General features: G+C 38.4%; 2 protein-coding genes across 13 annotated transcripts; both read left to right on the forward strand.

Moving 5' to 3' along the window:
* The first annotated feature begins 3390 nt into the window (after window positions 1-3390).
* On the forward strand, window positions 3391-4155 carry LOC141616882 (secreted RxLR effector protein 161-like). The gene has a single exon (XM_074434038.1). The coding sequence runs from the start codon at window positions 3391-3393 to the stop codon at window positions 4153-4155; it is 765 nt and encodes a 254-aa protein (XP_074290139.1).
* A 3286-nt stretch (window positions 4156-7441) lies between these two features.
* LOC141622877 (protein FAR1-RELATED SEQUENCE 3-like) lies at window positions 7442-20234 on the forward strand. 12 transcript variants are annotated; one of them, XM_074438907.1, is made up of 20 exons: window positions 7442-7566; window positions 7853-10027; window positions 10123-10212; window positions 10573-10722; window positions 11236-11352; window positions 11657-12289; window positions 12469-12532; window positions 12699-12719; window positions 12800-12863; window positions 13010-13105; window positions 13264-13335; window positions 13538-13608; window positions 13813-13933; window positions 14011-14150; window positions 14281-14702; window positions 15006-15122; window positions 18659-18768; window positions 19022-19161; window positions 19292-19473; window positions 19990-20234. In XM_074438907.1, exons 2-6 carry the CDS (start codon window positions 8342-8344, stop codon window positions 11699-11701), a joined length of 2088 nt encoding a protein of 695 aa, XP_074295008.1. In that variant the 5' UTR covers window positions 7442-7566; window positions 7853-8341; the 3' UTR covers window positions 11702-12289; window positions 12469-12532; window positions 12699-12719; window positions 12800-12863; window positions 13010-13105; window positions 13264-13335; window positions 13538-13608; window positions 13813-13933; window positions 14011-14150; window positions 14281-14702; window positions 15006-15122; window positions 18659-18768; window positions 19022-19161; window positions 19292-19473; window positions 19990-20234. The 12 variants fall into 12 exon arrangements, with proteins under 12 accessions (XP_074295008.1, XP_074295003.1, XP_074295007.1 ...); XM_074438902.1 differs by having other exon boundaries at window positions 12469-12719; window positions 13264-13453; window positions 19019-19161; XM_074438906.1 differs by having other exon boundaries at window positions 13538-13933; window positions 19019-19161.
* The last annotated feature ends 214 nt before the right edge of the window (window positions 20235-20448 follow it).

The following is a 20448-nucleotide window of genomic DNA, read 5'->3' on the forward strand; positions in this document are numbered from 1 at the left end:
TATAAAATAATGCGTAAAGACTCAAAACATACGGGTGCACATACCCCACGACTCAAAACAAATGTAAGAATATAACCACCGACTCAAAACAAATGTAAGAACACAGCCACCGACTCAACACAAGTGTAAGAACACAGCCACCGACTCAACACAAGTGTAAGAACACAGCCACCGACTCAAAAAAAATGTAAGAACATAGCCACCGACTCATAATGACCGCCCACTGAGGTACTCGATCGAGTACATGGCGTACTCGGTCGAGTACAGGATACTCGGTCGAGTAATGAGACTACTCGGCCGAGTTCATGACTCCAAAAGCTGAACAGGCTTATCACAGACAGATTACTCGGCCGAATATGGAATACTTGGTCGAGTATGAAAGATACTCGGCTGAGTAGGGACTACTCCGTCGAGTATCGGCACAGTTCTCAGCAACGTCCAATTTTTGTAAAACAGTCATATCTCACTCGTTACTTGGTCATTTCGGACGTGTGACTTATCGTTAGAATCGTAAGAAGACAAGCTATTACCTCCAATTGGAATCACAGCAATATCATTTCTATAACTCGACTTATGGCAGTTTTAAGACAACCTTTCCATGATCGGTCTTTATAGAAATCAATCTTTTCTTAACAAAACAACTTAAACATGCATAAAACAAACAATAACGACCCAATACTTCAAGAAACCAGTACACAGATGCACTTTTATCACATCCACATGAAAATTAAACAGGACATTCATGTATATAGATGCGTGACCGGAACCATATGCTACTACCAACAACCAAACATTAACATCATCATGTTCATATACACATGTACCACTATCATACTTCCTGCTCAAGATCGTATTAAACAGGTAACATGATCACATTCATCAAGCTCAAGATATAACATATACGAATTCACAATTCACCTCTCATATACTACCACGTTCCAACACTTTCGTCATTCATCCAACAACTTCACAAGATTCAAATTATAGGTATCAAACACACATGACTCAAACATACAACAGTTTCCCCCCCATGTGACCGGCTTGAGATCGTAAGGGCCTTGATGCGACTTCAGGACGTCTCCCAAGTCTTTGCGGTAGCTCCAAACAACTCTCCCCGGGTTCATTTTATTTAGACTCCCTAAGTTCATTGGGTTCATTAGTTTTAGGTGCCAGAATCTTCGGCTCTGATACCACTTTGTAACACCCCCTCATACCAAGGTACCTTACCAAGGACTACCCTAGCATGAAAGGCTATTACCATATCGGTTGTCTGAGGTTAGTACATATCAAAAGCGTCTGTCCTAACACATTTATTAGAAATACTGAAAAGTGTAAATGTTTACATCAACTAAATCCAAATCCAAAACCAATGAAATAAATCCAACAGCTGACAACTACAAAGTCATAACTAAGACTCGAGACTGTGATGCTATAACTGGTGAAGATGACTCCCCCATGACCGCCCAAGCTCACCAAAAGCAATACCTGTCAAACCTGCTCACCATCCCCGAATGGATCACAGCATATTCCACAAACAACAACGGGATCAGTACCATTCAATCAATATAAGACAAACAAACAATGTAATCGGCTGATCATCCTCCACAGTAACTGACTACACACCGAAGTGTGTAGCCCTGCCGGATTACCCATCGCAACAGGTAATCCACTCCGCCGGTGGGGGACCGCAGCCCATCCCCACCAAGTCCAGCTCATCAACGAGCGATTATCAATCCCTGTCCCTTAATGTGCACATCCCCTCCCGTGACGGGTTCCACGGAGGGCAAATTAGGGTGTGAAGTCACTCCCGCAAGTGACTCCACCACAACAAACACACACATCACAGTACCACAGCATCACAGTTGTCACAACACCACCACCGTCACAATACAACCACATTACCACCGTCACCACAACACCCATACTCCGATGATTAGCAGGTAACAACAATTACAATACAAACACATCTTAAATCAACCAACAGAGACTGAGTAGGAAAACCCTACGTTAGCAACAATCAGCAACGATGGAGACAATCACTAGAACGACTCCTCTACGAAGTCCTCGCCGACGGAAGAATGAAAGATTGAATGCGAAAGCTACGGTGACCACACACACAGAGGAGAGATTTGGGAGTGATTAGGATGTCGTAAGTATGATTAGGTTTTGTAAAATGATGTTTAGAAACTGCTTTATCGAATAAATAACCCCTAAACACTCCCGCATCAAACCGGTGAAATATTACTCGTCAGACCGGATACTCGGTCGAGTATAGAGTATAGAGTATACTCGGTCGAGTATTCCTCGACAGTAGCCAAACAGACTACACAATCTACACTGCTCGGCCGAGTAGGCTCTACTCGGTCGAGTACTTAGCCTAAGAAATCCGTAGTATTACAAAGATCCCAGAAGGACAAACTAGAATTGGTAATGAGTCTAGCTCACGCCAAAAGCGTGGCAGACCAATTGGTTCCAAGGATAAAAATCCTCGAAAAAGAAAAGGGGCAAAGAATGAAGATGGTCCAGTCGAGGATGAAGTAAATTTACAAAAATCTCCTAAAGAAAGTTTGGACATGATTGAAAATTTAGTTCCAGAAGAAACTCAGGTACCTGAAAATAAAGAGATCTCAATAAATTTTATCATGTCTGGTATCACTTGGAATCGAAATCAAATCGACGTCGACGATATTTTTGCATGCAATGTTGTGTTAAATGTTATAAAAAATGAAGAGGATCAGAACCTAATTCTATTGAACAATGTAGACAAAGAGATGATTGGCCAAAATGGAAGGAAGCAATTGAATCAGAACTAAAATCTCTTGAAAAGATTTGGACCAGTAATCCGTACACCTCAAGGTGTAAAACCAGTGGGATACAAATGGGTTTTTGTTCGGAAGCGAAATGAATCTGGTGAAATTGTGAGATATAAAGCTCGATTAGTTGCACAAGGACTCTCACAAAGACCTGGTATTGATTATGAAGAGACGTATTCTCCCGTGTTGGATGCAACTACGTTTAGATTTTTAATTAGTCTGGCAATAAGAGAGGGACTTGACTTACGTCTCATGGATGTAGTTACAGCTTATTTGTATGGCCCACTTGAAAATGATATTTACATGAAACTTCCAGAAGGATTTAAGCTGCCAGAAGCAGAAAATTCGGGCTCCCGAGAACAATATTCCATCAAGTTGAATCGATCCTTATATGGGCTAAAGAAGTGAATACCTATTAAGTAAAGGCTATAAAAATGATCCTATTAGCCCATGTATTTTTATACAAAAATCAAGATCGGGATTTGTCATAATCGCAGTATATGTTGACGATTTAAATATTATTGGGACTCCATAAGAGATCTCTCTAACAGTAGAATGCTTAAAGAAAGAATTGGAGATGAAAGATCTTAGTAAAACAAAATTTTGTCTAGGGTTACAAATTGAACATTTGAATGATGGAATTCTTGTGCATCAAACAACATACATCGAAAAAGTGTTAAACAAGTTTTACATGGATAAGGCACACCTTTTGAGCAGCCCAATGGTTGTGAGGTCACTTGATGCAAATAAGGACCCTTTTCGTCCTCAGGATAATAATGAGGAAATTCTTGGTCCTGAAGTGCCATATCTAAGTGCAATAGGAGCATTGATGTATCTTGCTAGTCATACACGACCCGACATAGCATTTTCCGTGAACCTCCTAGCGAGGTTTAGTTCATGCCCTACCCGAAGACATTGGAATGGTGTTAAACATATACTTCGTTACCTCCAAGGCACAAAAGATATGGGCTTGTTTTTCTCAAATTCATCAAAGGCAGATTTAGTTGGTTTTGCAGATGCAGGATACTTATCTGATCCGCACAACGCTCGATCACAAACTGGATATGTGTTTACATGTGGAGGCACTGCTATATCTTGGCGTTCTATGAAGCAAACTCTTGTTGCTACTTCCTCCAACCACGCAGAGATTTTAGCAATTCACGAGGCTAGTCGTGAATGCATATGGTTAAAATCTGTAATTCAACATATACGAGAAGATTGTGGTTTATCATCCAGGAAAGAAGCTCCAACGGTCTTATATGAGGATAATGCAGCTTGCATTGCACAACTCAAAGAAGGATATATCAAAGGTAGAGCTGATCATATGGCCCAGGCCCGCTAGCCCGACCCGGCCCAGCCCGATTTTTTCCCGGGCTTGGGCCTCGATTTTAGGCCCGAAAAGCCCGGCCCGAAGCCCATGGCCCGATTCAATATAATAGGGCGGGTTTGGGCCACCTTCTGACCGAATTTTGCCCGGCCCGGCCCGAACATATGCAAAATTTATAAATATGTATAATTTAAGAATGTTAATAAGCATTAAGTAAAATAATTAACCAATCAATTGTTGTATTGTAAATAAGCCGTAATAACTTGTTTACATGTATTAGTTTGATAAGGCTTAGTATTTTCCTTCACCAGTATTTATATGATAAAAAATGAGCTAATGATTTTGTATCATATTAAAAAATAAATTATTTACCATTATCGGCGTGCTAAGTCAATGTTTTTGAGCCTAAAGAAAAACAAATATCAAATCAATTACAAAATTACAACAACATACAGTGAGCACCGCACTAAAATATATTATTACACTACTAAAAATTGTGCATTTAGTTTGTATAAGTCACCTCAAGCAATATCATAAAAGCTACATTAGGTTACTACTTCTTAATTGCAATACTCGAAAAAAATCAGACAACTCTATACGAAATTTTTGATAACAAATACACAAAGTATTATAACTTCAAAAGGGGATTTCTAAACTTATTTTAAGAGAAAAAATATTTAGCCCGAATTGGCCCGAATCGGCCCGAAAGCCCGCTTAAGCCCGCATGGGCCGAGTTTGGGCCGACAAAATAGGCCCGCACTTGTAGCCCGGCCCGGCCCGACCCGCACACTTGGGCTTAATTTAATGCTTGGGCCCGGCCCAAACCCGGCCCGGCCCGGCCCATGATCACCTCTAATCAAAGGTGATAGAACAAAACATATTTCTCCAAAATTCTTTTCCACTCATGAATATCAGAAGAATGGTGATATTATTGTGATCACAAGTTCGCTCAAGTGAAAATTTGGCAGATCTTTTTACCAAGGCACTTCCAACTGCAACATTCAAGAAGTTAATTCACAACATTGGTCTACGTCGCCTCAAAGATTTTTAAGTGATGTTAACAAGAGGAGGAGTAAATACGTGTTGCACTCTTTTTCCCTTAACCGTGGTTTTTCCCACTGGGTTTTCATGCTAAGGTTTTTAATGAGGCAACTTCATCAACGTATTTACGAGAATGGACATCCAACGGGGAGTATTATGAAATATCTTATGGTGGATGTCCATTAGTCGCACTATTATGAATGTACATAAATGTAGTGATAAGTGCATATTTTATATACTTTCATCCTCTATATTAGCTCCATTTTATTTGTTATTTAGCACTTATCATAGTGTCATAAGCTAATATATTTGTTGTTCTAGTGTATTTGCTTGTCTTAACATGTTTTTATAGGAATATAAGCATTTAGAGGCTTTTTCCTATCATTTTCTACACTAAGTCCACTAAGCTAAACAAGACCTAATATTGGACTAGCATGGAAGTGTTTGAATGGGTGTTTGCATGAAGATTTGTTGGATTGAAGTGAGGATTACAATTGAAGCCTAATGCAAAAGTCAAAGCCCAATGTTCAAGTCCAAGTCAAGGTGGAAAAACATAAGATTCCAACATGCTTAGGATACTTTTTGGGAGCTCTAAATATGATAGATGAAGCATTTACCCGGGTGCATTAAGGATCATTTATCGCAAACATTGGATTCCTTCAAGCATTAAACAAGAATTTAAGCCAAAATACCCGGATAACCACGACCCTGATCGGGGCCGCCCAACCCCGATCGGGGCCGCATGCTCATTGATTGTTTACGTTTTCCTTCTCCTCTCCTATAAATAGGAGAGGTATTCCAAGGGTTATGCATCCAATTTTGCGTCTCATTTTACTCTTTCATAGCCTTAAGCATTACAATTTCTCTCAATAGTTTTCATATTAGTTTATAAATTAATTAAGCTTGTAGTTCTTAAACATTTGGTTCTTAATACATTTTCAAGCATTTGGTTATATATATTGTTCTTCCATTCAAAGTTCATCTCCTTAAGGTATTTCTATATAGTTTACATTTTTACATATCTATTTAGTTTATATTAGTTTATAATTTAGCACTCTAATTAGATTACTTTAGTTTAATTTCTTTTACATGTTAAAACATTCAGTTCATATAAATCACTCAACCATGTTTGTCATTTCTCTTTATATAGTTTACAATTTGCACCTTAACATGAGTAGCTAAATCTCTTAGTCTAAGGGCTAGGGGAGCCATGCAAATTAAGTATATAACATGATAAAATAGGTTAATAATAATATTGTTCAAATTGCTTCTATCACATGCTTGTGCCATAACGTTTAATCTTTGTTTAAGGTCTTATTCAATTGATTAAATTTGTTCATTCATTCTATAAGTCGAGAGGCACGGAATTGAATTAGACAAAACATGTATAGTAGGACGACCTAGTCATGGACGAGAGTTTCTCTAGGACCCGGTTTATGGTTGACACTAATATCGTAAGGTGAGTGTCTTTAAGCCTAAACATTTATCGTAAAATCAACTTCCTAACTTGACATGAGCATTTACATAATTAACATGTGTGACCCGACCTCCCTAGACATTTTTTTTATTATTGTTTTATCATCACATCAAACCAAACCAATCAATCAACCGTTAACCTACCGAGATAAAAGTTCAATCCATAACAACTAAATTATAAACTCCCGTTTCTCTGTGGTTCAACCCCTACGTACTACATTCATTTGTTTTGTTAGGGTATAAATATTATTTTTGCATAGGTGTGCGATAACCTATCATGTAGTATGAATGCCCTTAATGGTAGGATGGTTTTAGACTATCACTTTATATTCCTATTGCATAACTTGTGTTGTATATATATATATATATATTCTATTGTGCCAATGAGAAATACACACATCTCTAGTTCTCTACCATCCACTCATTCTCCTTCTCTAGTCTCTATATTTTATAACAGTTATGAAATCTAAAATAATTTTGTATTCACTTTTTCGATTTCACTTCTCATAAGTAAAAAGGTCGAGAAAAAAAAAAAAAGCAGAATACTTCGAATAAAACTAATCCAATATAAACCCAATAACTCATCAAAGATGTATGGGTAGACAAAGTATTTCTAAAATTTAGTTATTTTACTAAATCTAAAACTTACGCAAGTTTTAACCTTCAATAAAACTTTTCGTTGCCACCCATACAATGCACGGGTTCAAAAACTTACTGCACGGATTCAAAAACTAGTATATAGAGTAAAACACTTCATCTCATTTAGTAAAATTCGTGCATGAAATAGTAATTACCTACTTTAGTGTGAGACCGTGTCCTAAATCAGTCTCCCTTTTGTTTGTCCCCAAGACTCCGACTCGGACGATTCTATCATCCCCGTCGATACACCTCCATAGCTACATCTTCATGGTATGATCATCTTCTATCTGCTCAATTTCCCCCTTTTTTTTCCATATATTTCCTTCACTTGCCTTTAATAGTTTAATTTACTTGGGTAGATGGTCCTGCACAAGTTTATTGTAAAACGGGTTTTTTAATGACTCTACTTTCACCCACAATTCCACAAATATGGTAATCCGCTGTGTAAAACCGCTTTACCCATGACTAACTCATACGGATTATTATTTATTATAGAACATTAAACTAGGGTTAGTTAATTTAATTACCATAGTTAAACGGATTTTATCCTTTGCAGTGAAGTGCTAAGTGTGCATTTGCTTGTTGAGAGGTACGCATGATGGATTGTTGAATGCATTGATGTTTGGTAGAATATTATGATACGAGGTTTCAGTCAACGACCGATAATGGAACTGTTGAGGGTAGTGAAGGTGGGGAGGAATTGAATTGTAGTACAGTTTTGATGTTTTAGGGGAGGTTCGGGATGGTGTCGTTGAGCCGCAAGTGGGTATGGAATTTGAGTCTGACGGTGCTGCCAAAGCGTTTTATGTTGAGTTAGGTTTTAGGGTTAAACTTCGTTGTAGGAATTGTGTTCTGGTACAGTTAGGCAGTTTGTGTGGGGGTTTGATTTGTGTGAAGCGACGGTGAAGGTAAGGTAGAGTTAATACTGGGTAGTAAGTGGATTGTGGCGAAGTTTGTTAAGGAGCATAATCACGCGTTAGAGAGGGTAATACGGTGCAGAATTCGCAATACGCTCCAGTTGGGGTTTGTGGTGCCTGCTGGGGTTATGCATGTAAGTATGGACGGGAACCGTGGTAGTCAGGTGTCTAGTGGCACAAACCACGGAACCAGGAGCGTGTTTTCCGTCAAAAATAACGAGAATTGCGTAAACCATGCTTCAATTAGACCAGGTGTCCAAAGAAGAACATTTGGGAAAGATGCTCAAAATATGCTGGACTACTTTAAAAATATGCAGGCGGAAAACCCCGGTTTCTTTTATGCCATACAGCTTGATGAGGATAACAGAATGGCAAATGTATTTTGGGCTGATGCTAGGTCGAGGGCTGCTTATGGTCATTTTGGTGATGTAGTTACCCTAGACAGTTCCTATAGAGTAACCCAGTTTAAAGTGTCATTTGCCGTGTTCACTGGAGTGAATCATCACAGTGAACCTATTTTGTTTGGTTGTGCATTGCTCCTTAATGATTCTGAGGCCTCATTTGTATGGTTGTTAAAGACATTTCTTACTGCCATGGGTGACTGTCCTCCGGTTTCTATTGTCACTGATCAAGACAGAGCCCTAAAAGCTGCAGTTGATCAGATCTTTTCAAAGGCCCGACATTGTATCAGCAAGTGGCATGTCTTGAGGGAAGGCCGTGACAGGCTATCTCGTGTTTGCCTAACATATCCTAACTTCGAGGGTGAACTATACAACTGTGTTAATTTGACAGAAACAATTGACGATTTTGAATCTTCCTGGGCTTCAATCACTGAGAAGTATGATCTATGTAACAATGACTGGTTTCAATCAATTTATGATGCTAGAAGACAATGGGTACCTGTGTATTTTCGAGATTCGTTCTTTGCTGCAGTTTTTCCTAACCAGGGAGTTGACTGTTCTTTGTTTGAAGGTCATGTAAATGAGCACACCACGTTGGCAATGCTTTTCCGACAGTATGAAAGAGTTATGGAGTACTGGCTTGACGAGGAAATTAAGGCAGATTTTGATACGTTCTCCAACCGACCAGATTTGAAGACACCGTCCCCTATGGAGAAGCAGGTCGCAGACCTATACACGAGGAAAATATTTGCGAAATTTCAGGAAGAACTAGTTGAAACCTTTGTTTATACAGCTAATAGAATTGGTGGTGATAGTCTCACAAGCACATATCATGTTGCAAAGTTTGAAGACGATCATAAGGCGTACACTGTGATCTTAAGTATCTCTGATTTGAGAGCTAGCTGTAGCTGTCTGATGTTCGAGTATTCAGGTATACTCTGCAGACACATTTTGACAGTATTCACAGTAACCAATGTGCTGACATTACCATCATATTACATCTTGAATCGTTGGACCAAGAATGCCAAGAGTGTGGGTATATCAGATGAACTTAGTGCAGATTGTGCACGAGAATCATTGGCATCAAGGTATAGTACTTTATGCCGAGAAGCTATTAGATATGCTCTGGAAGGGGCATTAACATCAGAGACATATTATGCAGCGGTGACTGCTTTACGAGAAGGGTGGAAGAAGATCAATCTTATGAAGAAAAATGTTTCTAATATTACACCTCCGACCTCTCACATAGGCTCAATTAGTGCTGACACCCCTTTACTATGGCCCCAACAAGATGAAATCGGCAGTCAATTCAATCTTAATGACTCAGCCATGCTTCTTCGTCCTGTCAGTGATATGCATCTTGTTCGGATGGCATCCACATCCCTTCGCGATGAAGTCCCTTCGGTTAACATGGTATGTCAGTAGATGTGTGTATGCCTTCTTTCTGCGTTCTTATGCACATAGAGGCATAAAGCGATTGATTAAGCTTCTCTTGTTGTTGTTAATAGGTTATACTTCCTTGTCTAAAGTCAATGACATGGGTCATGGAGAATAAGAATTCAATGCCTGCAAATAAAGTTGCTGTAATCAACCTGAAGGTGCTGAATGTTTTTATTATTAGTTACCATTTAACTTCTAAGGACCTTTTCTGTACTCAAGAACTAATGGTCTGCGATTGTAAATGAAACAGCCAGTGATAGGGCAGAAAAGGTTGTTCGTTCTAGCTTCAGAATTTGAGCCAAGATTTTTTTTGTGGAACTTTAAATAATCTGTAATTTTCTTCCTAGTATGAACCCAAGTGAATTGGCGGATTTCACCTTTAACGACTGCTCGTTCAACTTTGTTTGTCAGATATTGACACCCTTGTGTCTTAGTGACTTGTTTAAAGTAAAGCCATTTAACTTGTTTACTGAGTTGACATCAAATGTCTTTTTTCCTACTACTTTTTGTTTGTGCAGTTGCAAGATTACAGCACAAGTCCTGCAAGAGAATCCGAAGTGAAGTTTCAACTATCAAGGGTTACTTTGGAACCTATGCTTAGATCGATGGCTTACATCAGTGAGCAGCTGTCAACTCCCGCTAATAGGGTTGCTGTTATCAATTTAAAGGCATGTGATTAGCTTTGTCCATCACCACCTCTTTTTTCCCTACTTTCCTATTTGGTTTCCCTAGTAGTTCCTTATTTATTGTGGTTCCTAATTACATTGGGGCGAAAATTGTCGCTATTATAGTAGCAATAGTTGTAGTTAGCACTATTATTCATGAAAATGAAGATAAATGTATACCTGACCAGGAAATCTAAAGGGAAGGAGATTGGCGGAGTTATGGATATCTTGAGATGGTAGATTGACGTGTAGTTAGCTTTAATATCTAAATTAAAGTATAGTTATGTGATGGAGAGTAGATCGACATTTTCTCTACTGTCAAGACTAGTAGGCTAGTAGGTGCCGGAAGACAACTACCATTGCTATATGGAACTTCGGACAACGCTATTTCTAATCAGACATTAGATAGATTTCTGTTATTGTCCATTCAATTATCATCAACATATTATCCGGAGTATATGTTTGTACCACCATTTGATTATGATCAAATATTTATGGTAATTGCTTATAATTCAGCTTCAAGACACTGAGACAATTACTGGAGAGTCGGAGGTTAAGTTTCAGGTTTCAAGGGATACTTTGGGAGCAATGTTGAGATCAATGGCGTATATTCGCGAACAGTTATCTGATTCTGTAAGTAATCTGTTTTGCTTGAATCTTATTGCATTTTAAACCATTGCAGTTGCATATATGCCCTGCCCCTCTTGCCACCAGAAAGAGAAAAGACGGTTGATGTCTTTTTTTTTTTTTATAACTTTTATCACCAATAATATGGATGATGTTTTAGCCAACCTTCAATCATTTTGGTGTTGGAATAAAAGCTTTGTTTTGTCGGTGGTGATGTTCATTTACTCTCGTTCTCCGTAGTTATTGTGTTCCATCACTGAAAGTCTGAAACGTTCCCTACGTTCCCTACTTCTCTTCTTTGTTATGGCAGGTTGATCTGCAGGCAGAATCACTTCCCAAAAAGCAACGGAAATAGTTGATTTCTTGTTTTTGCGCATGTCCTTCTCGGAAAGCAATGACTACCACAACTTCCCAAGTTTTGTAAATGCACTCGTAGGGGTAAAATATCGGTGTAAATAGCTCGTGATCTTTAAGGTTCTGGTGTTTCTTTTTCTGTTTTAGGAACCAAGGTATATACAGGGTTAGTTGTGATAGTACTTATAGTCAAAATAGTGTGGTTGGAGCTTGGAAGTCAAGTTTTGTGTATTTCTACCGGCTTCTGTTACCATCAAATCGTAAATGAAAAGCTATACCAAACGTTTGTTTATATCCCTACTCTTTAAAAAGAGAGAACTTGTGTTACTGTAGCGATGAATAGTGGCTGCCAAATGTCCACCGTCGATCTCTCACCCTCAATCTCATCCTTCCATTCTAACTTAACCTATCTTTCGTTCATTGCTTTTCATTCCGCCTTTTCATCTTGCTGCTCACTCTCCATCCTGCTTCACGGCTTCACCATCCACAACCGTCCTCTCAATCCGCCGCGCGTCAATCAAAGGGCTCATCTTCTTCAATCCCCATCCCCTGCTTCATCCTCACATGGCTATTACTTTTCCCATCTCAGGTATTTCGTTTCGCTACTATTTCTCATCGATTTAGGTTTTTGTGTCTTCTTCATTTTGAGGTTTTTGCTCTACACTCACTACACTTTAGCCAATTTTTTAAATTTTAAATTTTTTTTTACTATTATTGCTGTATTCCTAGGGATTTTGGTTTCTAATCGGAACTGGGTTTGATATCTAGGTTGTTGTCGTTGTGGTTTAAATTGTCTCGGCTACGGAGTTAGAGATTGAGCTCATAACAGGAGGTATTGGTATTAAATCCATACCCTAATTAATTACTGTATTCCTTTTTTAATTCCTTTTTATTTCTATCATTGCTTTATTCGTGGGATTTTTGGTTGCTAATCGGAGCTGGCTTTGATAATTTTGTTGTTGTCGTTGTGGTTTAAATTGTCTCCGCTACGGAGGTAGAGGTTGAGCTCATAACGGGAGGTACTAGTTCTAACCCTACTTAATTATTGTTATATTCCTGGGATTTTTGGTTGCTAATCAGAGCTGGCTTTGTTGACTAGGTTGTCGTCATCGTTTTTTAAATTGTCTCGGCTACGGAGTTAGAGATTGACCTCATAACATAAGGTATCGGTTGTAACCCTCTTTAATTATTTGGGTTTTAGAGTTTTTTTTAAGCGTCATTCCTCTTGCGTATTCCCGTCTTATCGTTTACAGTTTTGAGGTTGGTTTTCTAGCTAGGTTGCTTACGATTTGCAGATGTTCACATGCAGGGCTGTTTTCCATTTCTTGGTAAATACCTAGCTTTTTTTTTTTTGGACGCCTCTGGATTGACTGCGGATTTGGGTTGACCCCTTCCCCTGCAATAGGTGAGCCATTTTATAGCTGATGTCTTCCTTTTACTACTTGTATGAATTTTCAGTTCTTGAAGTGGTCCATGTAGTGGCTGCGGTTTTGCGGGTCTTATCTTCTTTTTATTGCTTTTCGATATTTTCAGCTTTTTAGATTGACAATGCTGTGATTGCAGGTCTGTTGGCCGTGGCAGTGGACGCCTCCTATTATTGTATTCCTGGGGGTTTTAGCTCGCTGCCTGCAGTAGGTGATGTAATCTGAGTTCCTGTCTTCCTTTTATTTCTCTCTTTTATATATTTGTTAGCTTGTCCGTGTTGTGTTTGCAATGCTGTAGAGCGGACGCTTCCGCTGACTTAACAATTTAGGTATAGTGTTTATTATTGTATCTCGTGGATTTGGTTACATAGCTCTGTTTCGTTTGTCTTTTATTTTATGAGTGTTGATCTTAGGTATTACGGCATTGTTGCCTCCTTCCACTTCTTCGGTGATGTACCACTTTCTCCACTAACAGCAGCTTCAGGTTTGTTGCTACTTGCTATGTTGATTCTGGCGTCACTTTAAAGTCCAATTTTTTACCACCTCTTATCATGTTTTACGGCCCAGTTGCTGTTGCTTTCCAGGCCTATTTAACATTGCCCTTGCATGAGTTGACTCTCCATTAAAGTTGTTCGTTTGTTTATTTCTATTTTCATTATCGTTATCTTCCTTCTTATTGTATTCCTAGGGGTTTTGACTCCTAAGCGAAGCTGTGGGCTTCCTTTTATGGCTTTTATGTAGTACATTGTCATTGTTGCGATTGCAATTGCCTCGTGCTGCGGAGTGGGAGCGTGCCCTTAGAAGACGAGGTATTGATTCTAACCCTAATTAATTGTATTCTACAAAATTACGTTGCATTTTTACGTCTTATTATTTATTATTTTAGTCTCAGTTCGGAGCTATACACTGACACTATTGCTGCTGGGATTTCATTGTTGTATGCTCCAAGGCCATTTAATATGAGATTTGGTTGAGCACGACGTGCTGAAGATATACCGCTTGCTCAGAGTGGTTCAAGGAGCACTGGTAAGTTAGCCTTTCCCTATATAATTCTAATTACCATATTCATATTTAGCGATGAATATGTTCCTATGCAGAGATGAGTATTGTTTTTGTTTCCTGTTCTGATGCTTATCACTCTGGTTTCAATTTGCAGTCCGCCGTCATAAACCGTCAAAGTGAGAGTCAGCTATCAAAAACTATCAGTGTGTTTTGTGCTGAATGAGCTGGATCATAGACCCCCTAAAGCAGAAGAATAAACATCTTTTCAGATCTCTTACAGCTACCAAGTTTTTCCAGAGTAATGAACTTGATTGGGTTGAAGCTGGTCTTCAGGTGCATGCTATGGTACAGTATGCTAAATCTTTTGATTCATAGAAAAAATATGACCTATATGCTTCTTGCTTATAATTTCATTTTGAAACCTGTTTGCAACTCTTAAACCAATGACCACGTGGGAGAGACCGGCAGCTTCTGGTCAAGCATTAGATGGTGTATTACTTGGCGGCAGGTTTGACGCAACGATGGAACCTCTTTTAAGTTGTCTTGGATCAGAATATGGAATCACTTCTGCATTAGGTATTGATGCTTTGTAGCTCGAGTGAATGATTGCATGCTGCTTTCAAAGCTAAGTGAAACATAGAATGACTATGATTTTATAGACTTGTACACTTCTCTATAAGTATACTACAGCGAGGATATTTGTTTTCTGATCTCGTGCTTCTGATTAAGGAGCACTGGTAAATTAGCCTTTCCCCATATGATTCTAATTACCATATTTACATTTAGTGATGAATATCCTCATCAATTACTACTTCATTTAGGTTCACCCTCTGCAAATCTAGCATCACAATCGTTTTTTTTTTCTCTTTTTCTGTTCAGGGAGGAAATTCATTCAGGTAAGCCTATCAAAGTACAACCCGAACGGATATATTGAATTTCCGAACTACTGCAGCTGGTTATCTTGGTTGCTTTATGCAGATAGCTGCGTTTTGAAAGGTACGAATTACAATCTGAGCTCGTTAATTAAAATTAGTTGTTGATATACTGTTGTTACTTTGATTTTTCCTTTTGATTGCTTTAAAAAAATATGGTTCAATTAGTGCACTAGATGTTGGTAATCATATAGGGTTTGTAAAGATCGTTATATGAGTAATTAGGTCTGCTCTGGTGGTTTATTAACATCATTATGTTTTGAATTCCCTATTATTATGCTTATTGCTTTCTGGGATTTCATCTAATTCTTTTACTTTTGATCTTTGGCTTATTGTTTTGCTGAGTATTAGGAGACTTGTTGAATAACTGAATTAAATACTTTAAAGTTTTTTAATTAATAAACTTAACTGCTTTTATGTTTTCTGATCTGGGGTCTTGATTTAGCTCTGATTTGTTTTTTCTGGAATTCAGAATATTGATTAATAAGTTCTAGCATAGTAGGATCTTAATGATGTTTGGAGATGAATGGCAATTTTGGATGATTATCACGAATATTTAGTTTGGATTGATGACTACGCTTACGACAACACAGTTTTCCCACATCGAATCGTATCGTATAATTTTCCCATATCAAATCGAATCTTAATTGATATGGTGATTCCTTTTCTATCTATATGATATGATGGTGAGCGTAAGCATAAGGTCTTAAACTGGGACTCTGATATTCCTTTCAAGTTTATAACTCTCATCGACTTTACCCCTTAGCCCTTACGCTACCATTTACATCGTCACCCCTTAAGGCACTTGGTTATGTTGTTATTCTTCTACTCTCATGTCTCAAGGTATCAACTTTGTAAATTGAGCTTTAGGATCTTTGCTATTTTTCTTTGGTAATTGCGTTTTTGATACAACAGAGGGTCGATTTAAATGAATAGCTAGCTGATGCTTTCATGAAATATACAGAACTGGCCTTTTTCCGTTTGCCTTTTCCATCAATCATTTAACAGATTTTTTCCTTCATGTTATGTCTTTCACCACAAACAAGATAAGGTCTTTGCCAGGACAAACTTTAAGTATATGCTACACAGGTCAGAATTCCAATTGAGTCATTGCCTCTGGTTTAGGATTAGTGTTGAATGTCTAAAGTAGTTAAACTGGTATATGTAAGTACTGAAAATAATGTTACTTTGCTTTGTGCTTTAGTTCTTTTACATTGGGTCATGTCATCTTTTCTACTAGAAGAAGCAACTTTTTAGGGTTGAAGGTTCTTGTAGATGTTTAATAATTGTGTCATAGAGTGTAAAATTGAAATTTGGGGTTAAGATTTGTGCATATCAAAATGAACCAACAAAGCCTGACATAAACCAAGAACCTAGGTTTTATCTTCTCAAATGCCTTAGTGTCCTTAACATTAAGATATACAGGTAGTCATGGTAGATTGGTATGTGTTTGGTGATGTTTGATTCGAAGGGGCTGTAGATGACTAGCATGGTGTTTATGTTCCATAATTTGTGATACAATACTTTTCTATTTGTCAAGATCTTTGGAATTTACTTTCTTAACCATCTTTCTAAGGAGACTTATGGATGTTTATTTTCTTGTCACTTTTACTCGAAGGTACTCAAGTAACTTAGAGGTAGTCACGAGTAGATTAAGCAGGAAGCGTTGAGGCAGATAGTTTATCAAAATTTATATTTTCCTTTTCTGAAATAAAGAGAGATAATTGTGACACGTCTTTTTTTATGATTGGCTTCTTAAATGGAGCTTTATGGTTGATTTGGGTAGCAGTGGAATCTATTCTACTCAGGTATGAGAAATTCAATGATTGTAGGATGAGCGACGAGTGGAGAACTTGTCAGCAGTGTTGGTGAACTTGTATAACTATGAGGCTATCTGAAACTGAATGAAGTGGGTCTTCAACGTACGACTGATGATTGGCCTTTTTCATTCAAATTATCTTTGCTTTCTTAGAAGTCTTGTGTCTGAAATTCTTGTTTCATCTTGTTACCTGTGGAATGTTCTGATCTTCTGTTATTTTTAGGGTTTGGGTTTTGGGTTTGGGTCTGATTGTTAAATTCCGAGATACGTTGATGGATCAATTCAGGAACAAAGTTTTTGATGTGGTGCCGTATTGATTTGTCTTTTAAGACCGGCTGTTGTAGTTTAAGGTTATAGTGTTTCAGCTTTAAATAGTGAAACTTTAAAGGTCGGGTATATCATGTTAAATGAATGCTGAGTTGTTGCCTATACACAAACAGGGTCTCATTTTAAAGGCTGATTTCCAAGTAAGCTATTTGCCTTTTTGAGAGCTGTCTATTGTTTGCCTGCCTATCATCCCACCAATTCACTTTACTTTTGAAAAATAGCTACTTGTTACTGCCTTAAGAGACGTGGTGTCAACATTGTTCAAGCGTAGTTTCTTAGAAAATACGGTCGTAACGTTCTTTAAAACTGATTTGTAACGTAGTTTTGTAAACCTCCACAAGTTTAGATAAGGTTGTGTGTTGCCTTTTTCGAGTTATACCGGGCCCTACACAGTGCTAGGATGACAAGATACGGACACGTATATTTTTTACAGTAAAAAGGGAAGTGAGATGGATAGAGGCAGAGGGGAGATAGGAAGAGAGGGGGAGGGAGGCATTGACATGGCACAATGACAATAAACCTCTCACATATCTGGTACATTTTTAGTTGCAAAATAAAGGAATTATTATGATTATGATTTTGTGGCTGAAGTTCGATGGATATTTTTTTCCTGTTGTATATATATTTTGAAAAATTTCTTACGATTTGGTGTTTGGAGCTTCTGACGTCACTCACATGAACGTCCCAAATTGAAGAGTTCTTGGGATTTGTCTCTTGGTTTTGTAATACGCCAGAAAATTATCAATAGGTAGGTAGGATTAGGTCCCGATGATGCTTATTATTTAAGTTATTCGAATAGTTCATTATGCAGCCCAATGGGTTAGCTTATTGCTTTGTCGTGTTAATTATAATATATCCTATTAGGTATAGTCGGAGCTTCAGAGGGGCCTATGATATTGTAGGATATACTAGGGAGAGTGCCATGTCGAAACAAACAAGTTAGTAATAACCGAGCTCCGCTTGCCTATGACTTCACCTGGCATAAAAGGGCCTGGTTGCCGTTGTCTTTAGAACCAGAATCCAAGGAAGGCGCTTGAACTTTAGCCTAATGAACCAAACATGACGAACAACCAAATTGGAAAAGATGAATTAATTGATGAACTAAAAGGAAGAATGGGTATGAGGAAATGAAAATTGGTAATTGTTTTCTTAGATCATTTCTCATGGGGGACTAGAGGAGGGGGTAGTAGGGCCACAGTTGACGGCGGGTTTCAGAAAGGGCGAGAGGTAGTTTTAGTAAATTTACGACCAGGGAGGGGTAATTTAGGATGGAGCTCTGTGGGGGTCGGCTTGGAGGGGAGAGGGTGGTGAGGTGTGTGTATGGGGTGATCCGTAGCGTTAGCTTTATGGATAAACTTGATCTGAAAAGAATGAATAAATTGTTCTTGGATGTGTTCTTTACCTTTTTTTTTACTTCGCAGAAAGACTACTTACTACATTCATATTTTTCCCAGATCTTAAATTGTGGGCATGCCAATGTTTAAGGTTATCGAATACCAGGTTGTCGGCCATAGAGCACCTAAGAAGGGAAAAAAACTAAGCTGCGAGATTTTCCCCTTCATTTGTAAGTTTTTTTTTCTGCTTGTTTTAATGTCTAATATTTCCTGTAAGTGTTATTTGTATAGTATTGTTATTAAGATATATCATTACTTTTTTTGTTTTAACTTTTTTTTGTGACTTAAAGCTTAAGACACATTACGGCACGGCCAGCGGTGGCGGTTGGTGTTGGATGGTGGACTTTTGATGTTAATAGAAGGTTTAAGTTGTTTTGGTCTCAGTTATTCTAATTCTGTTTTTTTTTCCTACTGTTGTAGAAGAGGCCGGGAGGGGATTGAAACACGAGCATATGGCACTCGCGGATTCAGTTGTTCATCTTGAACCAGTCAAACAAACAGTCGCAACATTCCTTCCAGTAGCCAATAAACTCTGTAAAGCAGTATATCTTCATGTAGTTAAGGTTTCTCCTAATTCCGAAGCCCTAACGGCGTAACTATTTCCCTTCATCGTTAATATTAGTTTGCCCTTATTTTTGGGGCTTTTAAAGGCTTCCTGTTGACATTTTGTTGTTCTTGTTTACTCGTCCTGAGAGCTGCAGCCGGGTTCTAGCAGTTCTTAAAGAGGGCGGGGCTGGTTACGGTAGCGCAACTGAAGATGGCGGTGTTGAGGGTGACTCGCGGCGGAGAAGCGGATGCTAGATGTATGAGTTGATGAGGGCGGTGACAAGAAGTCATTAGTTTCTACTCTTTAGTCCTATTCAAATCCAGTTAAGGTACTTAATCCCAAACTCCAGTTTGTTGGTATTATTTTCATGTGTGGTTTTGGTGTTCACTTGATAGAATTGAAGTGAAAAGATTACGATTTCGATTCAGTAATCACAGTGTGCTCATAGGTTTTAAACCTGTTCTCCCCTAAAAATCAATACCGCCAATGTTCGTCTTGTATATTCATATTGAGTTTGGTGAGTGATTAAGTGGACGTGAGTATGGGATGGAGGTAGAGGTTCGGAATAGATGAATATTTTTTTACTTGCGTTACTCCTTGTCTTGGGAAAAGGAGTCAGCCAATAGTTTTGTGGGCGTAGAATCGAAGAGGATAGGCGAGAGGTGCGGTTTTTGTGGAATTTGTATTTAGGAGCTAGAATTACCACTTCATAGTTATTATTACGGACTTGTAGTTAGAACAAGTAAAGCATGTCCTTTAGGGTTCATTACGGTTTTCATGAAGACAACTACACAAAAGGACTTGGACTAAAAAATGTTTTCCCTTTTTTTTTATTCCTGTGCAGGTGGTTTCGGCGGCCATCCATAACCCGGAGGGTCTGTTTCTTTTGCAGAAGTCGTTTTTGTTACTCCTGTGTTTCTGAGCATGAATATCATTAATATTTGCTGAACGAGTACGTGTGGTACCATAGTTGGGTTTTAAATGGCACTTATTACACCAGAATTTCAAGTAACAGAACATATTACTTGATGCATTGTAGTACATAGATATATTTATTACGCTACTTTGTTATACAGACGTTTCTGATCAGTTGAAAGGCAATTTACGTTTCTACTTCGATGCCTACTAACGAGGTTTGGTAGAAAATTAGTCAAATTGGGGCACCGTGCCGAGTAGGGCGCGGAGCAACAACTAGTAGTCTAAATGGTGCATATGCTCCTTCCGTGTTTTGAGTCATGTATCCTTTGTTGTCAATTTGTTAAACTTGATGTGTTCCGGGGTTCGATTGTTGCCCAGAGGGAGG

This window comes from Silene latifolia, chromosome X (genome assembly GCF_048544455.1).
Source record: "Silene latifolia isolate original U9 population chromosome X, ASM4854445v1, whole genome shotgun sequence".
NCBI lineage: Eukaryota > Viridiplantae > Streptophyta > Magnoliopsida > Caryophyllales > Caryophyllaceae > Silene > Silene latifolia.

Coding starts and splice junctions, on each gene's coding strand:
- LOC141616882 (XM_074434038.1), top strand. CDS start 3,391: ATGAAAGATCTTAGTAAAACAAAATTTTGTCTAGGGTTACAAATTGAA.
- LOC141622877 (XM_074438898.1), top strand. CDS start 8,342: ATGCATGTAAGTATGGACGGGAACCGTGGTAGTCAGGTGTCTAGTGGC. Junction 10,028..10,122: donor AAGTCCCTTCGGTTAACATG/GTATGTCAGTAG, acceptor TGTTGTTAATAG/GTTATACTTCCTTGTCTAAA. Junction 10,213..10,572: donor TTGCTGTAATCAACCTGAAG/GTGCTGAATGTT, acceptor TTGTTTGTGCAG/TTGCAAGATTACAGCACAAG.